At 46.5% G+C, this 16,555-nt stretch overlaps 6 protein-coding genes across 6 annotated transcripts; 3 read left to right on the top strand and 3 right to left on the bottom strand.

Annotated features, from left to right (window-relative positions):
* Nucleotides 1-787: 787 nt before the first annotated feature.
* Nucleotides 788-2,776, bottom strand: FSST1_008152 (general substrate transporter; the record flags this gene model as incomplete). Its single annotated transcript, XM_083225004.1, has 3 exons — nt 788-2,093; nt 2,154-2,432; nt 2,661-2,776. The coding sequence occupies 3 exons, from the start codon at nt 2,774-2,776 to the stop codon at nt 788-790; spliced, it is 1,701 nt and encodes a 566-aa protein (XP_083084113.1).
* An 810-nt stretch (nt 2,777-3,586) lies between these two features.
* FSST1_008151 (uncharacterized protein) lies at nt 3,587-4,714 on the bottom strand (the record flags this gene model as incomplete). The annotated part of the gene is made up of 3 exons (XM_083225003.1): nt 3,587-3,839; nt 3,893-4,638; nt 4,688-4,714. The coding sequence occupies 3 exons, from the start codon at nt 4,712-4,714 to the stop codon at nt 3,587-3,589; spliced, it is 1,026 nt and encodes a 341-aa protein (XP_083084112.1).
* Nucleotides 4,715-5,373: 659 nt separating this feature from the next.
* On the bottom strand, nt 5,374-7,069 carry FSST1_008150 (uncharacterized protein; the record flags this gene model as incomplete). Its single annotated transcript, XM_083225002.1, has 3 exons — nt 5,374-6,343; nt 6,394-6,804; nt 6,852-7,069. The coding sequence occupies 3 exons, from the start codon at nt 7,067-7,069 to the stop codon at nt 5,374-5,376; spliced, it is 1,599 nt and encodes a 532-aa protein (XP_083084111.1).
* A 1,454-nt stretch (nt 7,070-8,523) lies between these two features.
* FSST1_008149 (uncharacterized protein) lies at nt 8,524-10,359 on the top strand (the record flags this gene model as incomplete). The annotated part of the gene is made up of 1 exon (XM_083225001.1): nt 8,524-10,359. The coding sequence occupies one exon, from the start codon at nt 8,524-8,526 to the stop codon at nt 10,357-10,359; it is 1,836 nt and encodes a 611-aa protein (XP_083084110.1).
* A 554-nt stretch (nt 10,360-10,913) lies between these two features.
* Nucleotides 10,914-12,062, top strand: FSST1_008148 (uncharacterized protein; the record flags this gene model as incomplete). Its single annotated transcript, XM_083225000.1, has 1 exon — nt 10,914-12,062. The coding sequence occupies one exon, from the start codon at nt 10,914-10,916 to the stop codon at nt 12,060-12,062; it is 1,149 nt and encodes a 382-aa protein (XP_083084109.1).
* A 2,624-nt stretch (nt 12,063-14,686) lies between these two features.
* FSST1_008147 (transmembrane amino acid transporter protein-domain-containing protein) lies at nt 14,687-16,359 on the top strand (the record flags this gene model as incomplete). The annotated part of the gene is made up of 5 exons (XM_083224999.1): nt 14,687-14,836; nt 14,896-15,157; nt 15,208-15,399; nt 15,474-15,871; nt 15,925-16,359. 5 exons carry the CDS (start codon nt 14,687-14,689, stop codon nt 16,357-16,359), a joined length of 1,437 nt encoding a protein of 478 aa, XP_083084108.1.
* Nucleotides 16,360-16,555: the final 196 nt, after the last annotated feature.

Genomic DNA, 16,555 nt, shown 5'->3' with positions numbered 1-16,555 from the left:
CCGGTCCGGCAAAAAATGACAGCCATCGCCGTCATGGAATGCCAAGACGCAAGGGAACCACCATCTTCTGTTCTTCAAGTTTCAGCCACTTAGAAGCCCCCTCCCGTTGTGCCACCGGATGATGTCCGTGGTCGGTTGCGGTGGTTTCCAAACTCTAATTGGACCACGTACGATCATCTTTGTTCTAGAAGGCTGAGTTGACTGCGACTGGAATGTTGGCTCTGATTAGCATGTCATTATGTCTTATGTGCATTGAAAAAGACGTTCGAGAACGGTAAGGCTTACCATCTACCGTCGGAACTACTGGCCGGATGATAATGATTCTCTGAGTTGCGCTACTTGATAGGCTAGTCAAGTTCCTATCTCTTCATGTTTTGAGTTTTAGGTAACTGAAGATCTCGAACTTGATGAAACGGAGAAAGCGGATGTCGATGTAGATCCGAAAGGAATCCCTGATTTTTTCCTCCTAGTAGTATTTGTTCCTTTTTTGTTCTACCTCAGTTCCAAAAGCAGAACGACGAGAATGCCGGTCTCAGGTATTCAGTGGACAGAACAATTCCGGTTAAATCTGCCAAGAATGAAGGCGCTATCGGGTTGAAGCTACACTGTTTTGCCCGAAAAGTCTAGTACACGGGTCGTCATGGCTGGGGACACATTGTTACTGTTTTTCGGAATCCCTGATAGTTCCCGCAAGTCCCATTCGCAGCCGTTTTCGGGTTGTTGGTGGACATGCCGCCCGTTTGTGAATCAACTGGCATGAAAGTGAAATTAGATGGTCTATCTTGAGCTAGTAACTAAAGTCGACATTCGCTATGGGAGTTGCAGAATTCGGTGGAGTATTTGAGTGCACAGAGTGCCGATCATTGGTCCCGTGTTCTGTATTTGAAGGACTGGTATTGTCGGATGTCGAAGTAGCACTCTGTAGCTCAGCTGCTTGCCCGTTGGTTGCCCACCCAGTATTGCGCATCTCTTGGAAGCTCCAGCTTGGATTGAACCCTGGGCTTTCCCACGCGTAACTTACGCGCTCGTACATCTCATCAATCTGCTCTAATGTCATCCTACTGGTTTCGTACACCATGAACCAGACGAAGACGATAGCAAGGATACAAAAGGTACCCCAAATGAAGAAGATCTTCAACCCAAAGGCGTCAGCCCCTCTTCCCAGAATAAACGGAGGCGCATAAGCAACAGCAAAATTCAATAGCCAGTTCGCTGTGGTCGATACCGACATTGCCTTTGCTCGCAATTTGAGAGGGAAGATCTCTGAAGTGACAACCCAAGTAACAGGTCCCCACGATGAGGCATAGAAGAAGACGTTTATCGCACAGAATACGATGAGGACCATGTTGGAGGCGTTTCCGAGGTCTTGAGACGATTTCTCGTTTGCTGTGGATACGGCGCTGATGATGAACTGGCATACTGCCATGCCTAACGCACCAGCCATAAGAAGCTTCCGTCTTCCCCACGATTCGATAACGATAAGACCAGGTATCGTGCAAACACAATTGACTATGATCATGACGAGGTTAATGATGAACGGGTTGCTGACGCCGGATCTGCTAAAGAAGGTTGTACCATAGTACATGACGAAGTTGATGCCAGTGAGTTGCTGTAGCATTTGCAATCCACACCCCGTCAGGGTCCGATGCCCAAGGGATGAGTTCCTCGTGAAAAGAGCTCGGTACGTATCATGACCGAGTGTCATCTCATATTGATGGTTGGCGATAATCTCCTGTAGTTCGTTCACAAGAGCAGGATGAGTAATGTCAAGTCTGCGGAACCGACTAAGGGAAATACCAGCGTCGTCGTTGCGTCCCTTTTTAACCAAAAAGCGAGGCGTCTCTGGGAGCAACATGATGCCGAATGCGAGGATAACACCGGGTACTAGTTGCAGTCCTAGAGGGATACGGTAGGCGGATGCGTTGTTGATACTTGATGTAATGACGTTGATGATGCTTGCAGCGAGAATTCCAACCGTGATGGAGAGTTGATAAGCACAAATGATGCTTCCTCTGATCCATTTCGGCGCCGTCTCAGATTGATAAAGAGGCACGAGAACTGATGTGGCTCCAACAGCAACACCCGCTAAAGCTCTTTAAAGCACCAACAGTCAGCGTCGTAGAAACGATAAAGCCAAGTAGAGTTGAACTTACCTGCCAACTAGCAACATGGGAGTTGCTTGAGCACACACCTGAAAGATAGCCCCAATACAAAAGGTCACGACAGCAAGAAACAATGTTTTGCGTCGGCCGATGCTATCACCAGCTGGAGCAGCAAGTATTGAGCCAATAACAGCTCCGCCACTGAGAATAGCGACGATAAGAGATGAGTCTTCAGGGCATAGATCAATGTGGCCATTTTCGTCTCTGCAGGTTTGATCGGTAGCAAAATCGGTTTGGAAGACATCCATAGCAAGGACGCCATTGATAACCCTGATGAAAGAAACAATCCATTATTAGTCAAGTTCAATGATGAGTGATGATGAACGCGACGCGTCAAGATTAAGAGTGATGCTTAAATGGTACTTGTTAAACCGAAGTAGGTCGCGCGTCACACAAGCCTGCAGTTGCTTAACCGCGCCGCAAAGACTTCCCCAAAAGAAGCAAAGATAGGTAGAAACAAGATTTTACGAGAGAATAATTCGAGAAAGGTCAACTCACCCCACATCGTAGCCAAACAGTAAACCCCCTGAGGACACAAACAAACCGACAAGAATGGCGCGTATCGACGATCCAGCAAAGTTTTCGGGCTTATGCCAGCCCATGGCGCGTACCATGACGAGGTATCATTGACTGTTAACAATTGAGCGAGAGAACTGCACGTTATAGATACCGATGCAAGAATAAATGAACGAATGATGCTTTTTTTTTCTCAGAAGCTGAACCAATGGGGACCCCGTGGTACGATGCGGAGAAGCTAACTTGGGGCGAACAGAAGAAAAAAGACTCAAGACATTTTAGTCTTTTATTGGCCAAGGACAAATCCACCATGACTCGACATGGTGGAGTTGTTCAATGGACCCTTGATGTGGTTCTTCTGACGAAAAACTGAGAACGCGCGATAAAAAAGAGGAGAACATTTATGTGGAGTTTGGCAAAAGAAGAGGTCCTACCCGGGTTCGAACCGGGGACTTCGGAAGATAATTTCGATGGAGGTCATCAAAATCCAACGTCCTAACCACTAGACTATAGGACCTTTGGTTCTATTTGAAAATCATTTACTAAAATTTGGTTATATAATCTTTACAATCAGCTCATCTAGACTTTCCCATCTGATTCCTGTTAACACAACATCAGTTCATTCCAGAACAAGTTGATATCTTTCTGACTCTCGTCCTTAATCGAAACACACGTAAGAATAACAGACTTAAGTATTTTTTAGAGTTTAGTTAATGTTTTTCTCCCTCCAGCACATCGACGAGCACTTCTCTCTTGTTGGTTAACGTACTATTACAACATCGCACAGCTTAGGGTAGGCTTTAATAGGCGAAGTGAACAAATAATTACTTATGTCAACTTTATTACCACCCTATTATTGACATGTACTATAGTCATCTAGCGCCAGACTTATTCCTGTCATAGCCCATCTAATAAAACTTGCGGTCATCAAAAGACTCAAACTTCTCACTGATGATCTTTCTTGTCAATTCCATCAACTGATCACCGAGTTTCTCATCCTGTGATTTCTCGTTGCCCGGCTCTGGTACAGCAGGAGGACAGATGTACTGGCCCGACTTGTCAGTTATTGTTGCGGCGTAAACTGCACTGGTGGCACCCTGGAATTGGTCCTTTTTGAAAGGCTCCATGCCAGTGGACATCATGTATCCAGCAAGAGGGTATCTGTACCAATTATTAGAGGGCCTGTCAGGCATACGAGAAAACGGAATACGTACGCTTCATGGATGTGCTCCAAGCTCTGTCTCGTGCTGACGAAGCCAGGATGAGTAGCGTTCATCAGAATCTTGGGCGAGCCAGCCTTGGTCACGTTACGATCGAAGTAGCGAGTATAGAGAATGGTGGCTAACTTGGATCGCCCGTACTGAGGGTTTGGTCCAAGGTCGGTGTTGAGTTCGTCCAGACTCTCGAACTTGACGTCGCTGGGGGCACCCTGATGGGCATTGGAAGCCTGGTTCACAATCCTCACAGTGCCGTGCTTCTCAGAAGTCTTCTTAAGAAGCTCTAGGAGATAAGACGTGAGAAGTACATGACCCAAGTGGTTCGTGGCCATGTGTTGGTCGACACCATAAGATGAAAGCTGGTAAGTCTGAATGCCACGCCCAGCATTGTTGACGAGAATATCAAGACGATCAGTTGAATTCTTGATTCGATCAGCAGCCTTCTTGACCTCAGCCCAGTTACTCAGATCGCATTGCACCCATTCTGTGCGGTCAGCCTTCTCTTGTCCGAGTTCTTCGGTTACGGATTTTTTGGCGCCCTTGACTACTTCCTCAGAAAGCGAAAGGATAAGTATCTTGCTAATATCGTGGTTGAGGAGGGTATGGGTAACACCGTAGCCAATGCCTTCGCTTCCACCCGTCACGACGGCCACTTTACCGGATAGGTTTGGGGTTTCTGAGAGGGAGAATTGGTGGGTGGCAAGCTTTTCGGCGGGACCACCAAAATTCTCGGCGATAGTGTTCTGGAAAGGTTAATAACCATATTGGGAAATAGACCATCGTGTAGTTTACCTTGACGCTGTCGATGATGGAAGCCATTGTATTTGTTTGAGTCTTTCTCCAAAAAAGACAATTGTTCTCCAAGTGTACAAGTGGAAGTGTAGTCAACAAGGGAGTTCGAGTAGCGCGGTTTAATAACCCCGTGGAAAGTCTTCTGCCAGCGGATATCTTGATAGTGTTCATTTATAGATGTGAATGAGTAACAGAGTTGTATTGACATTTACTGCTGGTGAAAAGGCACATATACCATCTGAAATGAGAACCATGAATCACCACTCTCCTCTGAGTCAATGACGTACATGTTAACAACAATGACGAGGACGATTATTGTGCAGCGATATGAGACAAACGTTGTCATAATCGACTGTTAATCGTTTCTAAGCTTGAATTTGTTCTTCGCCAATGTCTTGCCTTCCACGTGTTGTGTTTGTCACTTTGTCTTTCTAGACGAAGCTGTTTTGACCATAGCGTTCTAGTGCTGTCATTAGGAATATAAATATTAGATCAGTTTTAGTGATGGTATAGCCTAAGATGACACTAGTATTTTAGTCTAGTCTTCTTCCAGCCCCTGTTCTTGCTTGTGCCAACCATCTGGCCCGTAACTGCAACCTAAATCACGTTATCTTGTGCCTGAAAGATCCTTCAAAATACCCTTTCAAGGTACATGATTGTGAAAGCTACATGTGAGTATAGAATGTCTATCTAGCCTTGGACATGTAAACAGAATCGTGGGTCTGATCGAGTTCCACCGCGAACATCTCTTCCACCGACTTTCTCATAATGTTCCCCTTTGCAGTTCTTGGCAAACTTCCCTTAGCCACGACAAAAATCAGACGCACATCGTCAATCCGCTCATGAATGTACTTTCGTTGATGGAAAGGTGCAATCCGCTCGACGATCTGCTGCTTGAACGCCAATAACATATCGTCATCCGCTTGTAAAATGCCATCATTCTTTGCCTCGACCACCATAGCTGGCGATGGGCGTCCATAACCGATAACAGAGACAGCGCTGATAAGATCAGCCTCGCATACTTGCATCGCTTCTGATTCGAGAGAACCCGCGTCGCAGACCAAAGCGAGCTGCATCTTGATCCTGTCGTCAACCCTACCTTTGTAGACATACTGATTGGCATCAACTTGTTCAAAAAGATCACCAGTGTGGAACATGCCGTCATCTTTATTCCTAAGAGAAGGGTGGGGACAGTCGTCTGCCTCTGCTGGAACAAGAAGCTCGAAGAGCTGGGGTGCTGATGCGGATTCACTCAAGGGGACGAACTGGCATCCAGACTCAGGTAATGGCGACAAATGCGGTGATGTCGACGAGGAAATCATTGAAAGACCAAGTTCTGTAGAGCCATAAAGATTTATCAGATTCAGCCCATTCTGGCGGGCCCAAGTTTCATCTCTTGGTTCAAGGACTTGGCCGGCAAAGTTGATCTTGTCGAGGCTTTGAAGCAGTTCAAGGAAAGGGCCGCTCTGACGTGCCTCATCGAACATCCCTGATAGAAGGACAGGAAAGGTGTTTAATATCGTTAAACCTCCCTTGGAGATCATATGTTCAAGCTCAGAAGTCGGATAAGGAATGCTAGTAGGTGGAATCAAACAACCTCCGCACGCTAAGATACCTGCAAGATTGATCGTGTTGCCCAGATGAGTATGCGAGCCCCTAAATCAGAATTAAGTTACAAATACGGAATGGCATGGATGAGAACTCACATGAAAGATGCAACAGAGACTGGTCTATTGTTAACGTGTCCATGTTTTCGAATCAAACAGTCCATCCATCGCACTGTCTGTGGAACTAGTTTAGGCATCCCAGAAGTTGATCCTGATGTATGAAAGATGACCAAGACTTTATCGCCATTGGTAGATGTGGTTGTGCTGAGCTGCACGTCATCATGGCAGTATTTTCCTAGAACCGTACTAGTAGAGAATGTTGGGACGGTACATCCTTTTACCAAGGGCTCACAGATTGGGTCGTGTAACAGGGCTGCTGCGTTGCTGTTGCCAAGAAGTTCATGGACAATAGAAGGGTCCGTCATTCGAATGGAGAACAGCTGAGGAATAAATCCAGCCCTTTGAAGCGAGAGATAATGCAACAAGTCCTCATAAGACCACCCCCTTATCCTAACAACAATTAGATATAAGTATCTGGAGACACTGGGTAGGTTTACCAAAGCCCGACTACAGCGCCTCTTGTAATGCCTGCTTGCGATAGTTCTGCGACCCAATTCTTTGCAGCAATATTGATGTTCTGCCAATGCGTCGCATAGGAAATTGTTTCAAATTCATTATTGATAGATTCAGAGTTCACGTGTCTTATGGCTGGGGAGTCGCCTTGAGACTGCGAAAGAGACTCGATTATTGAGATTGGTGTATAAAAGGTTCGCATGTTGATTCATTGTATACTAAGAAGCTCTTGGCTTTAAAATCTGATTGATGGCATTATTTTATAGTCGATCAAAGAGCCATGACTCTCAACGGATACAATGTCACTCAGCACTAACAAGTCTGATATGTTACTTGAATCCATATGTGAGATTTTAGGGCAGGAAGGATGCGATCGTCTCGGCAATACGGCATTGTAAGGTCCTACGCAATTCAGAGGAAAACTCCAGAGTAGATGTGCAATTATTAATAGGGCCAAGTCAACCAAATGGCATGTGGTATGTTTTGATTGATGGGTTGACAATGAGAGCGCTAACCAAAAAGGCAGTCGGACTTCGAGGCTGCCTTGTCTACTTTTCCTTGAGTAGATTTATTTTGCATTAATGAGTATTGAAAATGACTTGGCGAACAGTCCGCTAGATATACATATGTTTTTTCACTGCAATTTTAGTCCACGCCAAAGCAATACGAGTTTCCAATCGAAAAGTCGAGGAAACAAGAGTTAGCATAGAGGCGCAGGACCAAAAGTTCGTTCACTGAGCCACCTCTGCGCTACAATATTACAAAGAAGGAAAATGCGTTACAGACCACAGACGCACCTTCGTCCCTCGGCGTGATAAAACAACGTGTTTGGGTCCTTTTGGTCTACTATTTATTAACCCAGTATCCGTTATTAAAGTAGAGTAGTGGTGCCACAGCATTGGCAATGCACATGATTGTACTTTGGAGCCCAAGAATATAATATTAGAGGAATGGCCCCCTCACTGTCTCGACCACAGTGCATCTGAAGCTACACGGCTTAGCTTGCATAATGGTGGTCAGCAATCTGCTGATTATTGCATCTCGACAGCCTCAATTTATTGACACAAAAAGAGCTTTCCCTTTCAACAGCAGTTAGTTTCTATAAAGGTCTCATAGCTTTGGATGTTTATTGTGCGCACCCACGGTCATGCCTTAACTGTGGACGTTTCGGCCATAAGCTAGCGTTAGCAGCTTAGCTACATGCTTTTCATCTGTCGCTACATACCAGCTAAGACGCCCTGTGATGCCACTGCGTAGGGTCACGCTCACAGATCATAAGCGTCCATCCACAGCCACAGTGCATACACTAATCCTGTTTCTCTCTCCAAGCGGCCACTTAAATCTTCCCAAAATGTCTCTTTGAAGTTGTGTAGCCATGCACACGTAAACCCAACTACCTAATGAAAGACGTGTTTGCAGCCCGACCTGAACAAGGCAATATCTGTACACGTAAACACTGGGCGAACTAACTAGGCAATGGCAGCAGAGCCTCATTAGGCTTAATTGTTGGAGCGATTTGGCAGGTTCATGAGCTAGCTCTGTCTGTCAAGTCATTTCTTCCCCAAATCATCTCTGGTATGGATATTAATTCCATAGACTTTCAAAGCTCAGCGAGCCTTGTCGAGACCCCAGACCAACACCCCGAGGCGAATCGCGATGGCGTCATCAACCCCGCAGCCAAGTAATGGCCAGGGCATCAACGAAGTAAGCCAAGGTCGACTCGGAGTTGATCGTGCGCCGTACCAAGAAGACCCTTCAGATAATGAACAAGGAAGAAGGAGTACCAGACAACGAGGACCACCCAGGCGCCATCATAAGAAGCCTCCGAGCCAGCGACGAGCATACTCTACTGACGATTACTACGCCGACTACGCTGCCGATTTCCAACCCAGTTTTCCTCGAGCCCCATACGAACTTGGACCTCGGATTGATGACCTTTACCGTCAAGACACTGAACCTTACCAACAAGATGCAAACCCATGGTATCCTCAGCCAAGCCCTGGAGGGCCTTCTACATATCCTGCGAATTATTCTGGTTCATACTCCTTCCCCTCTGACACTTACAGCTACTTCTCTGGCACCTCCCCTGCGATGCCGCCTTACTCACAATCAGGACTATACAATCGAATTCCAAACAGCGAGCCGCCTAGGGAGTTTGACGAAGACTACACTACAGCCGCTACTTACGGATCTCCACCTGCTATTCCTCCATATCCTCAATACCCCACTCGAGCACCAAGGCGACCACCTCCTCAACCGTTGGCCCCTAGACAGCCAGCCTCCAGTCCAGAGTATCCCACAAGAGGTACGATACAAAATATTCCCGAGCGACTTCCAAAAAAGAAGCCAACCGGTCGAAGGAAAGACAGCACCTCGTCATCAAGTGATCAAAGAACGATGCTGGTCATGGGTCAAGTCTTGGAAGGACTGAATGGTCTTCAAAGACAACTCGAGGACAGATCCTCAGAAGTCAGATCTGATCCAGGAAGGTTCTTGTCAGCTCGTCGACCTAAGAGTGTATCAACCACGAGCCAATATACTATGGAAGAGACAAGATCACTTGACGTCGAGAGGCAAGAACGAGATCACTTAGTGGGTATTATCAATCGACTACTCGAAGACAGAGAGAGACAAGGGTATCGCAACCCGTATTTACATTCGCAGAGAAGGGACATAGCCGCCCTGATTGAGGACAGCCTCGGGTTGAATGAGAGTGAAATGAACAGGGCGTTGATCAGGCATAGCGATAGCAAGGAAATCGAGTCCAAGCTCGATACTATTCTGGATCTTCTAGTCGAACGCCGATCGAACAACAGCCAGGCAGAGAGACCATTCTTACAAAACTATCACGGGCAGAGACAAAATTACCAACTCCCAAGAGGAGACCAAACGGTCATCTCTATCAGCTCATCACGAGAGCCCAACATGCGACGGCACGTCTTGCAGCGTCGTGCATCTGTCGCTCAGCCCGTGACCAGAGAACGACAATATGTCCAGCACCATACAGCACATTCATCAAACCAGGGTCGGATTCGAATGGGGGCAGACAGAGCAGCCGAGCCCGCAGTGGAAGATTCAGACGGTGAGCTAAATGAAGACTACGATCTGTTCCAAGGCTACGAGACACAAGACAGTCCTCTTCAAGAAGATCTCCGAGCCAGACGCCTGGGTCTAGCACGAGATATGGAAGACGACAACGTTAGGAGTGGAGTAGTACCAGAGCGGCAACACAGCAGCAACATACGAGGTCTTAGTAGGAGGCTATCGGAAGGCGGCGAGCAAAGAATGAGACCGAGATATTATGCCACTGTTGAAAATGTGGATGATGACGACGACGGCGACGATCAGGTACCAATTCCAACTCGTTCCTCGATGGCACATAGACCAAAGGTCGAGCAGGGAGAGAAGAAAACACCTCGTGTGCCTGATCCGCCTGTTTCTGTTGCTGGACAAAGGAGACGGGGGGCAAGGGTAAGGTTTGATAGTGCTTGAGACTTTATGAGATATGATGTTGTTTATGTACGAGTTATGATAGTTACAATACGCAGCTATAATTAAAATGCTACTCTGATGCATGGGGAAGAACCTGATGGAACCTGCAGCCTTATTCTGTTTCGCCGATTGTAAAGCAAGATAGAGAGCATGCTTAGATACGCTGATGTGCCCTGATGAGGTTTTCGAATGGCTGATCATTGTACCAATTGGGTGCGGCAGTGGGAGTCGCTTCAAAAATCGGAAATTCCGTCGGCTTGATCACTTAACGTTATGAAGATAATAAACGGCTCATATTATTAAAGGATAACGTTAATAGCTGTTACCAAGCAGTTCCAAGACTAGTAATGGCGTTATTGACCAGGTATATCCTGCGGGGCTCCAGGTTCAAATCATCAACTTGTCACTTGAGACTATAAAATCACTCCCCAGCTTAATCTTTAAATTCTGACTCTTGTTATTGATTAGTTTTCGATTTAAAATCTCATACATTTCACACTACTCTCTACATACAAGTCATCTGTCTAGACTGAAACACTCAGTGTATAAACATCATGGACCGCCCCAACAGCGCCATATACATGCTCTCCGAAGGGAATCACGAACTTCGCGTCATTCAGGAACCATACATACCTAAACATGCTCAGTCACTGGTTGATGTGCAATACTCAGGAATCAACCCTGCTGACACTCGACACATGTACCTGAATATGACGAACTACGTTGCTGGTTATGAGTTTACAGGAACCGTCAAGCAAGCCGGTCCAGAGTCCCCCTTCAAGATTGGTCAAGACATCTTCGGCATATCCCTCATGTACGACCGTCGGCCCAATTATCTCGGCGCTCACCAGAGTTATCTGCTCGCAGAACCGTTGATGACATTTCTGCGGCCAGAGCACCTCAACCCTATCACAGCTGTGGCACTTCTCGCTGGTGGAGGTACAGCGATGGATGGTCTCTTCAACGTCCTGGGCTATGGGTTCCCACTTGCCAATATCCCCGGTAATGACCCTAAAGATGAACCCATCCTCATCTGGGGAGGTGCAGGTAGCGTTGGGCAAGGCGCTATTCAACTTGCAAAAGCAGCTGGTTTCCACCCAATTATTACAACTGCCTCACCACAGAACCATGAGGTGTTGAAGGAACTCGGGGCAAGTCACGTCTTTAACTACAAGAGTCCAACAGTTATACGGGACATTCGCAGCTTGCTTGAGTCCTCAGGTTGGTCGCTGAAGACTGTCTTTGACGCAGTTTCTACTGGTCTGGGCGTTTTCGAAGGCCTCACAGAAGAGCAAGAAAAGCAAGTTCAGGAGAAATACGACCAGAGCTCATCAAGCATGGCTCGTCAATGCTGCGATCCCAAGGTACCATCCAGCGAGCTGCGTCTAACTTCCGTTCTTCCAGTCAAGAAGGATCCAACTTATGTATTTTGTCTTAACTTTCGTCCTGTGGAGGTTCTGAGTATTGGCAATGAAGGAGCTGGGTGGAGTGAAGAATTTAAACAGGCTGAGGTGGCAAAGATGAAAACGTGGCAGGCACGCATTGAGAAAGGAATTGAATGGTTGATTAAGAACCATGAAAAGTACTGGGAACCTCCCAGGACCAGGGTGGTTAAGGGCGTTGAAGAAGGTCTTCAAGGAATTCGTGATGTTTGGCAAGGGAAAGTCAGTCGTGAGAAGCTTGTTATTGGCCATCGCATCTGAATTGTTCATGGCAATTCTTTATTATGATGTATGCGTACCGTAGATGGGTAGGAGCTTCGTCTTCTAACAACCGAGTGTATTTTGTGACAATCCCCTTTGCTCGATATTCCTACCCAAAATCTCTGAAGAACCAGGATGAACTTCTGTCTTGACCTCTATACGTCTTGCCAAACATTCCGATTGATAACGTGGAGATCGGTTTGTTGAGAATATTATAGAAACAGTTTCTCGTGTCATCAATCTCATCCACTATCTCGACAACGAATAGTCGTTATTCAGTGAATATCCATACTGTAACTGTAACTACCGAAGCACCTGTATCGTCGTTGACCCATTGTATGATAACGAACTGCCTTGCTTATATGGTGCATATGGGGAATGTAAGATGTGAAAGCTTGATGTTCGGGCCAAAACGTCTGTCCAAGTTTCCATCAATAGGCTACCTCGATTTACTGGGGCAGCATTCTCCATGACTCCATGAGACCTGCGGCTAGACTTGCCAGTCACGCAAGTACAGTGGGCACGTGCGATACAATCCCCATTCTGTACATAACAAGCTTCGTTGCTTTGCGGGTCCAAGGGTAAATGGCACCGGTTTACTGCCTATCAATCCTAACTTTGTCATAATTGTAGGGATAGTCTACCCTTTACACGTGTTATCTATGAAACGAAAACCAAGACATGGTCAAATCAACAAATAAAGAAATGTCTTTGCAATGACACAACATTGATAGCAGTGGACTCCCGGCATCCCCGAGAAAGATACGCTGACAGGCAGGCAGACGGCAGAGCCGCAGTGGCATTGCCATTAGCATGCCACGGTATGACGTGACCTTGAGGTGGCCATTTGTTAGGCGAGTTACAGAAGCCCCTAATAAGTGTTCGAACGGCTAGAGCCTTCTACAAAATAGGTTAGAATCTGATGATCACTGCGTGTACTGCATGGATTCAGAAATCTAGCAATCATAATACAGCGGCAAGGCAGGTATGCATGCATATTACAAATGCCTCACTACATTCAAGGACTACCTTCAAGAATGGGCAATACAGGCATTAGAACTAGACCTGCCTTGTTTCGAAACCCTGGACTCTGTGACATCTCTTATGTAATTCGGAAATCACAACTAAACTCCGTTATGGAGCCGGCGTTTCACTCCGTGTTGCACTGCCTTTCTGTTTATGGAGTACTGAAAACATGACTCGACATAGAAGGCCATCGGTCAAGATCCACGAGCATTCTGAGGCAAAAGGCAGAAGATGGAAGGATGACCACTGTAGCCGAGGCTTCTAGAAACTTTCCGTAGGAGGCATGACCCTTGTAAAAGTGTGAGAATATCCTCCGAGGTATGTAAGGCAAACAGTTTGACGCTACAACCCTACACAAATACCTCATACTGTACTGCAAGGAACAGAGCAAAAGCAGCCAACGAGGAGCTGACAGAATTAGCGGCAAGATTTGTATGTCTCGCCAGATAAGCCAAGATACTTCCAAGAGATTTTATCAGATTTATCCGTCTCTAAGGTGTGGGTGGCCGACCTCGGGGACCGGAGATGGTGTGCGCTAGCGTGATCGGCGATAAATGCCGTGATACCGAACCCAGAAGATGATCAGCATAGGAATGATAAACAAGAGGAAGGAAGGAAGGAAAGGGAATATACAAACGACAGAATGGGTGGAGCTTTGAGTTTCTTTGTCCAAACCTTTCTTCTCCTCCGTTGCCCATTACTGGAAAGACTGGTATTAAGAAGTTGGATTATTCCCCGAGATCGCCGCGAACTATCTAAGTCTCATAAGTACTGTACAGTAAGATTGACGCATGAGCAAGAACAGAGGACAATATGAGACAATTCCCGGATCTTACGGTGGTAACTTGCAGGGACAGTGGCAGTACGGATAGTCCAATGGGCACCGAAAAGCGGTTCGGTTATAGTTGCATGTCTTAACGGGAGTCCACAGTTACGTGGAAAGTAGACTGTGTCCTTGACTCCACCTATTATCGTACAGACGTTTGCTTTGAGTTTTTCTTATACACATTAGTGACATACTGGTAGCTGCTATCTCTCCTTCTATCCACCTTTGTGACTGGTCACCAGTTGGTCCAATACAGCATTTCGTAGTTAAACAAGACGACATTCGTTCACATTCCACTCTTTCAAATCTACAATAGACAGTAATACAGCCTCGTCTAGCTTATCTCCGCACGGCCCAGTCTAACAGGGACTGGCAAGATTATATCGCGCACTTGACAATTGGTCCCCTCCTCTCCCAGTCCCCGTTAAACTAAACCGACACAATCACCCCGGGACTCGCGATCCACAACACCGATCCTCCAGATACGGAGATGATAGGTTTATGGAGCCATTGTGGGCCAGGGATAGATAGGAATAGAGCCTCGATCGAGTATAATCCGGGGAAATCAGTTTCTTGTAGTCATAGAAAGGCCGTGTTTAAAAGGACATGACGCTCCCTTGCTTCTTGGGATCCATCTTCCCCAGATTCCAAGACTCTTTTCCCGTTCCAGACTCTGCTCGACCCATTTCCTCTTCGCTCATCCTTACCCTGGCCTGAGCTTTGCTGTGCAAAGCTTTCATGAACAATTAGCTGAACAGCGAAATCACTCAACATGTCACCTTCGAAAAAAGAAGAGATTCCTTCGGATCTTGAAGGAATCCAACGATCAAACTCAAACTGTTCCCAAGTTGAAGGAACTTCACAGCGCATCGATGATGCTGTCTTTGGTGAAGTTTCAGAAGATGGTCCCAATTATCGCAACGTGCGTTCCACACCCTGGTCTACCCATCACTAAAAACAGTACACTCACGCTTTAAACAGGTCGGATGGATCGCAACAGTCGCATTAATGACAAAAACTCAAATTGGCCTCGGCGTTCTATCAATTCCTCAAACGTTTGATGCATTGGGTTTGATCCCCGGAATCATATGCCTCATCACAGTGGCAGTCATCACAACATGGTCTGATTATATGATCGGCGTGTTCAAAAGACGTCATCCGCAGGTTTACGGTATCGATGATGCTGGATACCTAATATTCGGAAGGATTGGTCGCGAGTTTCTAGCGACCGTTTTCATGCTTTGTATGTATCGAATGCCTTTCTCTGTGGCCTCTTTACTGACGGATTTCTAGACTGGATCTTTGTAGCTGGCTCGGCGATGCTAGGTATATCCATCGGCCTCAACTCTGTTTCTTCACATGCGGCTTGCACAGCTGTTTTTGTGGCCGTAGCAGCTGTTCTTGGATTCTCTTTTGCGAGTATTCGTACGCTGGGTAAGATTGGATGGCTCGCCTGGGTTGGACTGGTCTGTATCATGACAGCTAGTAAGTTTTCTCCTCTGAGAGGCTACCTCCATTGGTCTTGTCAATGCAGTATTGTTAACTGATATTCTTCACAGTCTTCTGTGTCACTGTGGCCGTCGGTGTCCAAGATCGTCCTGCAGCTGCGCCAAGCCCTGAACATGGCCACTGGGAGTCCGACTGGAAGTTGTTTAACCATCCGACCTTTGTCGACGGCATCACAGCAGTGTCATCCCACATCTTTGCATTCTCTGGAACGCCCGCTTTCTTCCAGATCGCTGCTGAAATGCGTGAGCCAAAGCACTACACCCGCTCTCTAATAACCTGTCAGTCGATCGTGACAATCACATATATCACCATTGGTATAGTGGTTTACTTCTACTGCGGATCCTACGTTGCCTCTCCTGCGTTAGGCTCAGCTGGCGCCCTCATGAAAAAAGTTTGTTATGGTTTTGCCCTTCCTGGATTGATTGTGACTGCCATGCTTATGACCCACGTGAGTAAGCCCTGTTTTTCCTTTTCATGAAACTACATACTGACATAGTAAAGATTCCTGCCAAGTACATGTTTATCCGTTTATTGCGCGGTACAAAGCATCTCAACTCCAACGGTATAGTGCACTGGGCCACTTGGTTAGCCTGCACAGGAAGCGTCACTATCATCGCATACATTATTGCCAGTGCTATCCCTGTATTTGGAGGTCTCGTGTCTCTTATTGGTGCTCTTCTTGGTACTATGATGTGTTTCCAGCCGTATGGCTGTATGTGGTTATATGACAATTGGAACAAGGGTTTAAAGAACAGGTCACTGAAGTGGTACTTTATGGTTGGGTGGAGTGCCTTTGTTATCTTGGCTGGTACATTCATGATGGTTGCAGGCACTTATGGCTCCATCGTTGGTATCAACAACTCACTAAAGGCTAATGGTGGAACGAGCCCCTGGTCTTGCGCTGATAACGCCAATTCTGCAGGGGGGGCTCACTGAGTCGGAGTTGATGTGAGAGGTTGAGTTTATTCGGATAGTCCGGAAAAGTGTACTTGGGACTGGTATCTCAAGTTGAGTTGAACAGATCAAGATATTAAATATATTCATCAAGATATAAATTCCCGGTCCATCCGCTTTCAACGTCATCTGTTGGCAAGACTGCTTATGTAATGATGTCATGGAACCCTTGTATTTG

This window comes from Fusarium sambucinum, chromosome II (assembly GCF_050947815.1).
Source record: "Fusarium sambucinum isolate potato_lamoka chromosome II, whole genome shotgun sequence".
Classification (NCBI taxonomy): domain Eukaryota; kingdom Fungi; phylum Ascomycota; class Sordariomycetes; order Hypocreales; family Nectriaceae; genus Fusarium; species Fusarium sambucinum.
The sequence above is the reverse complement of the archived record's forward strand: the minus strand, read 5'-3'. Positions and strand labels throughout refer to the sequence as shown.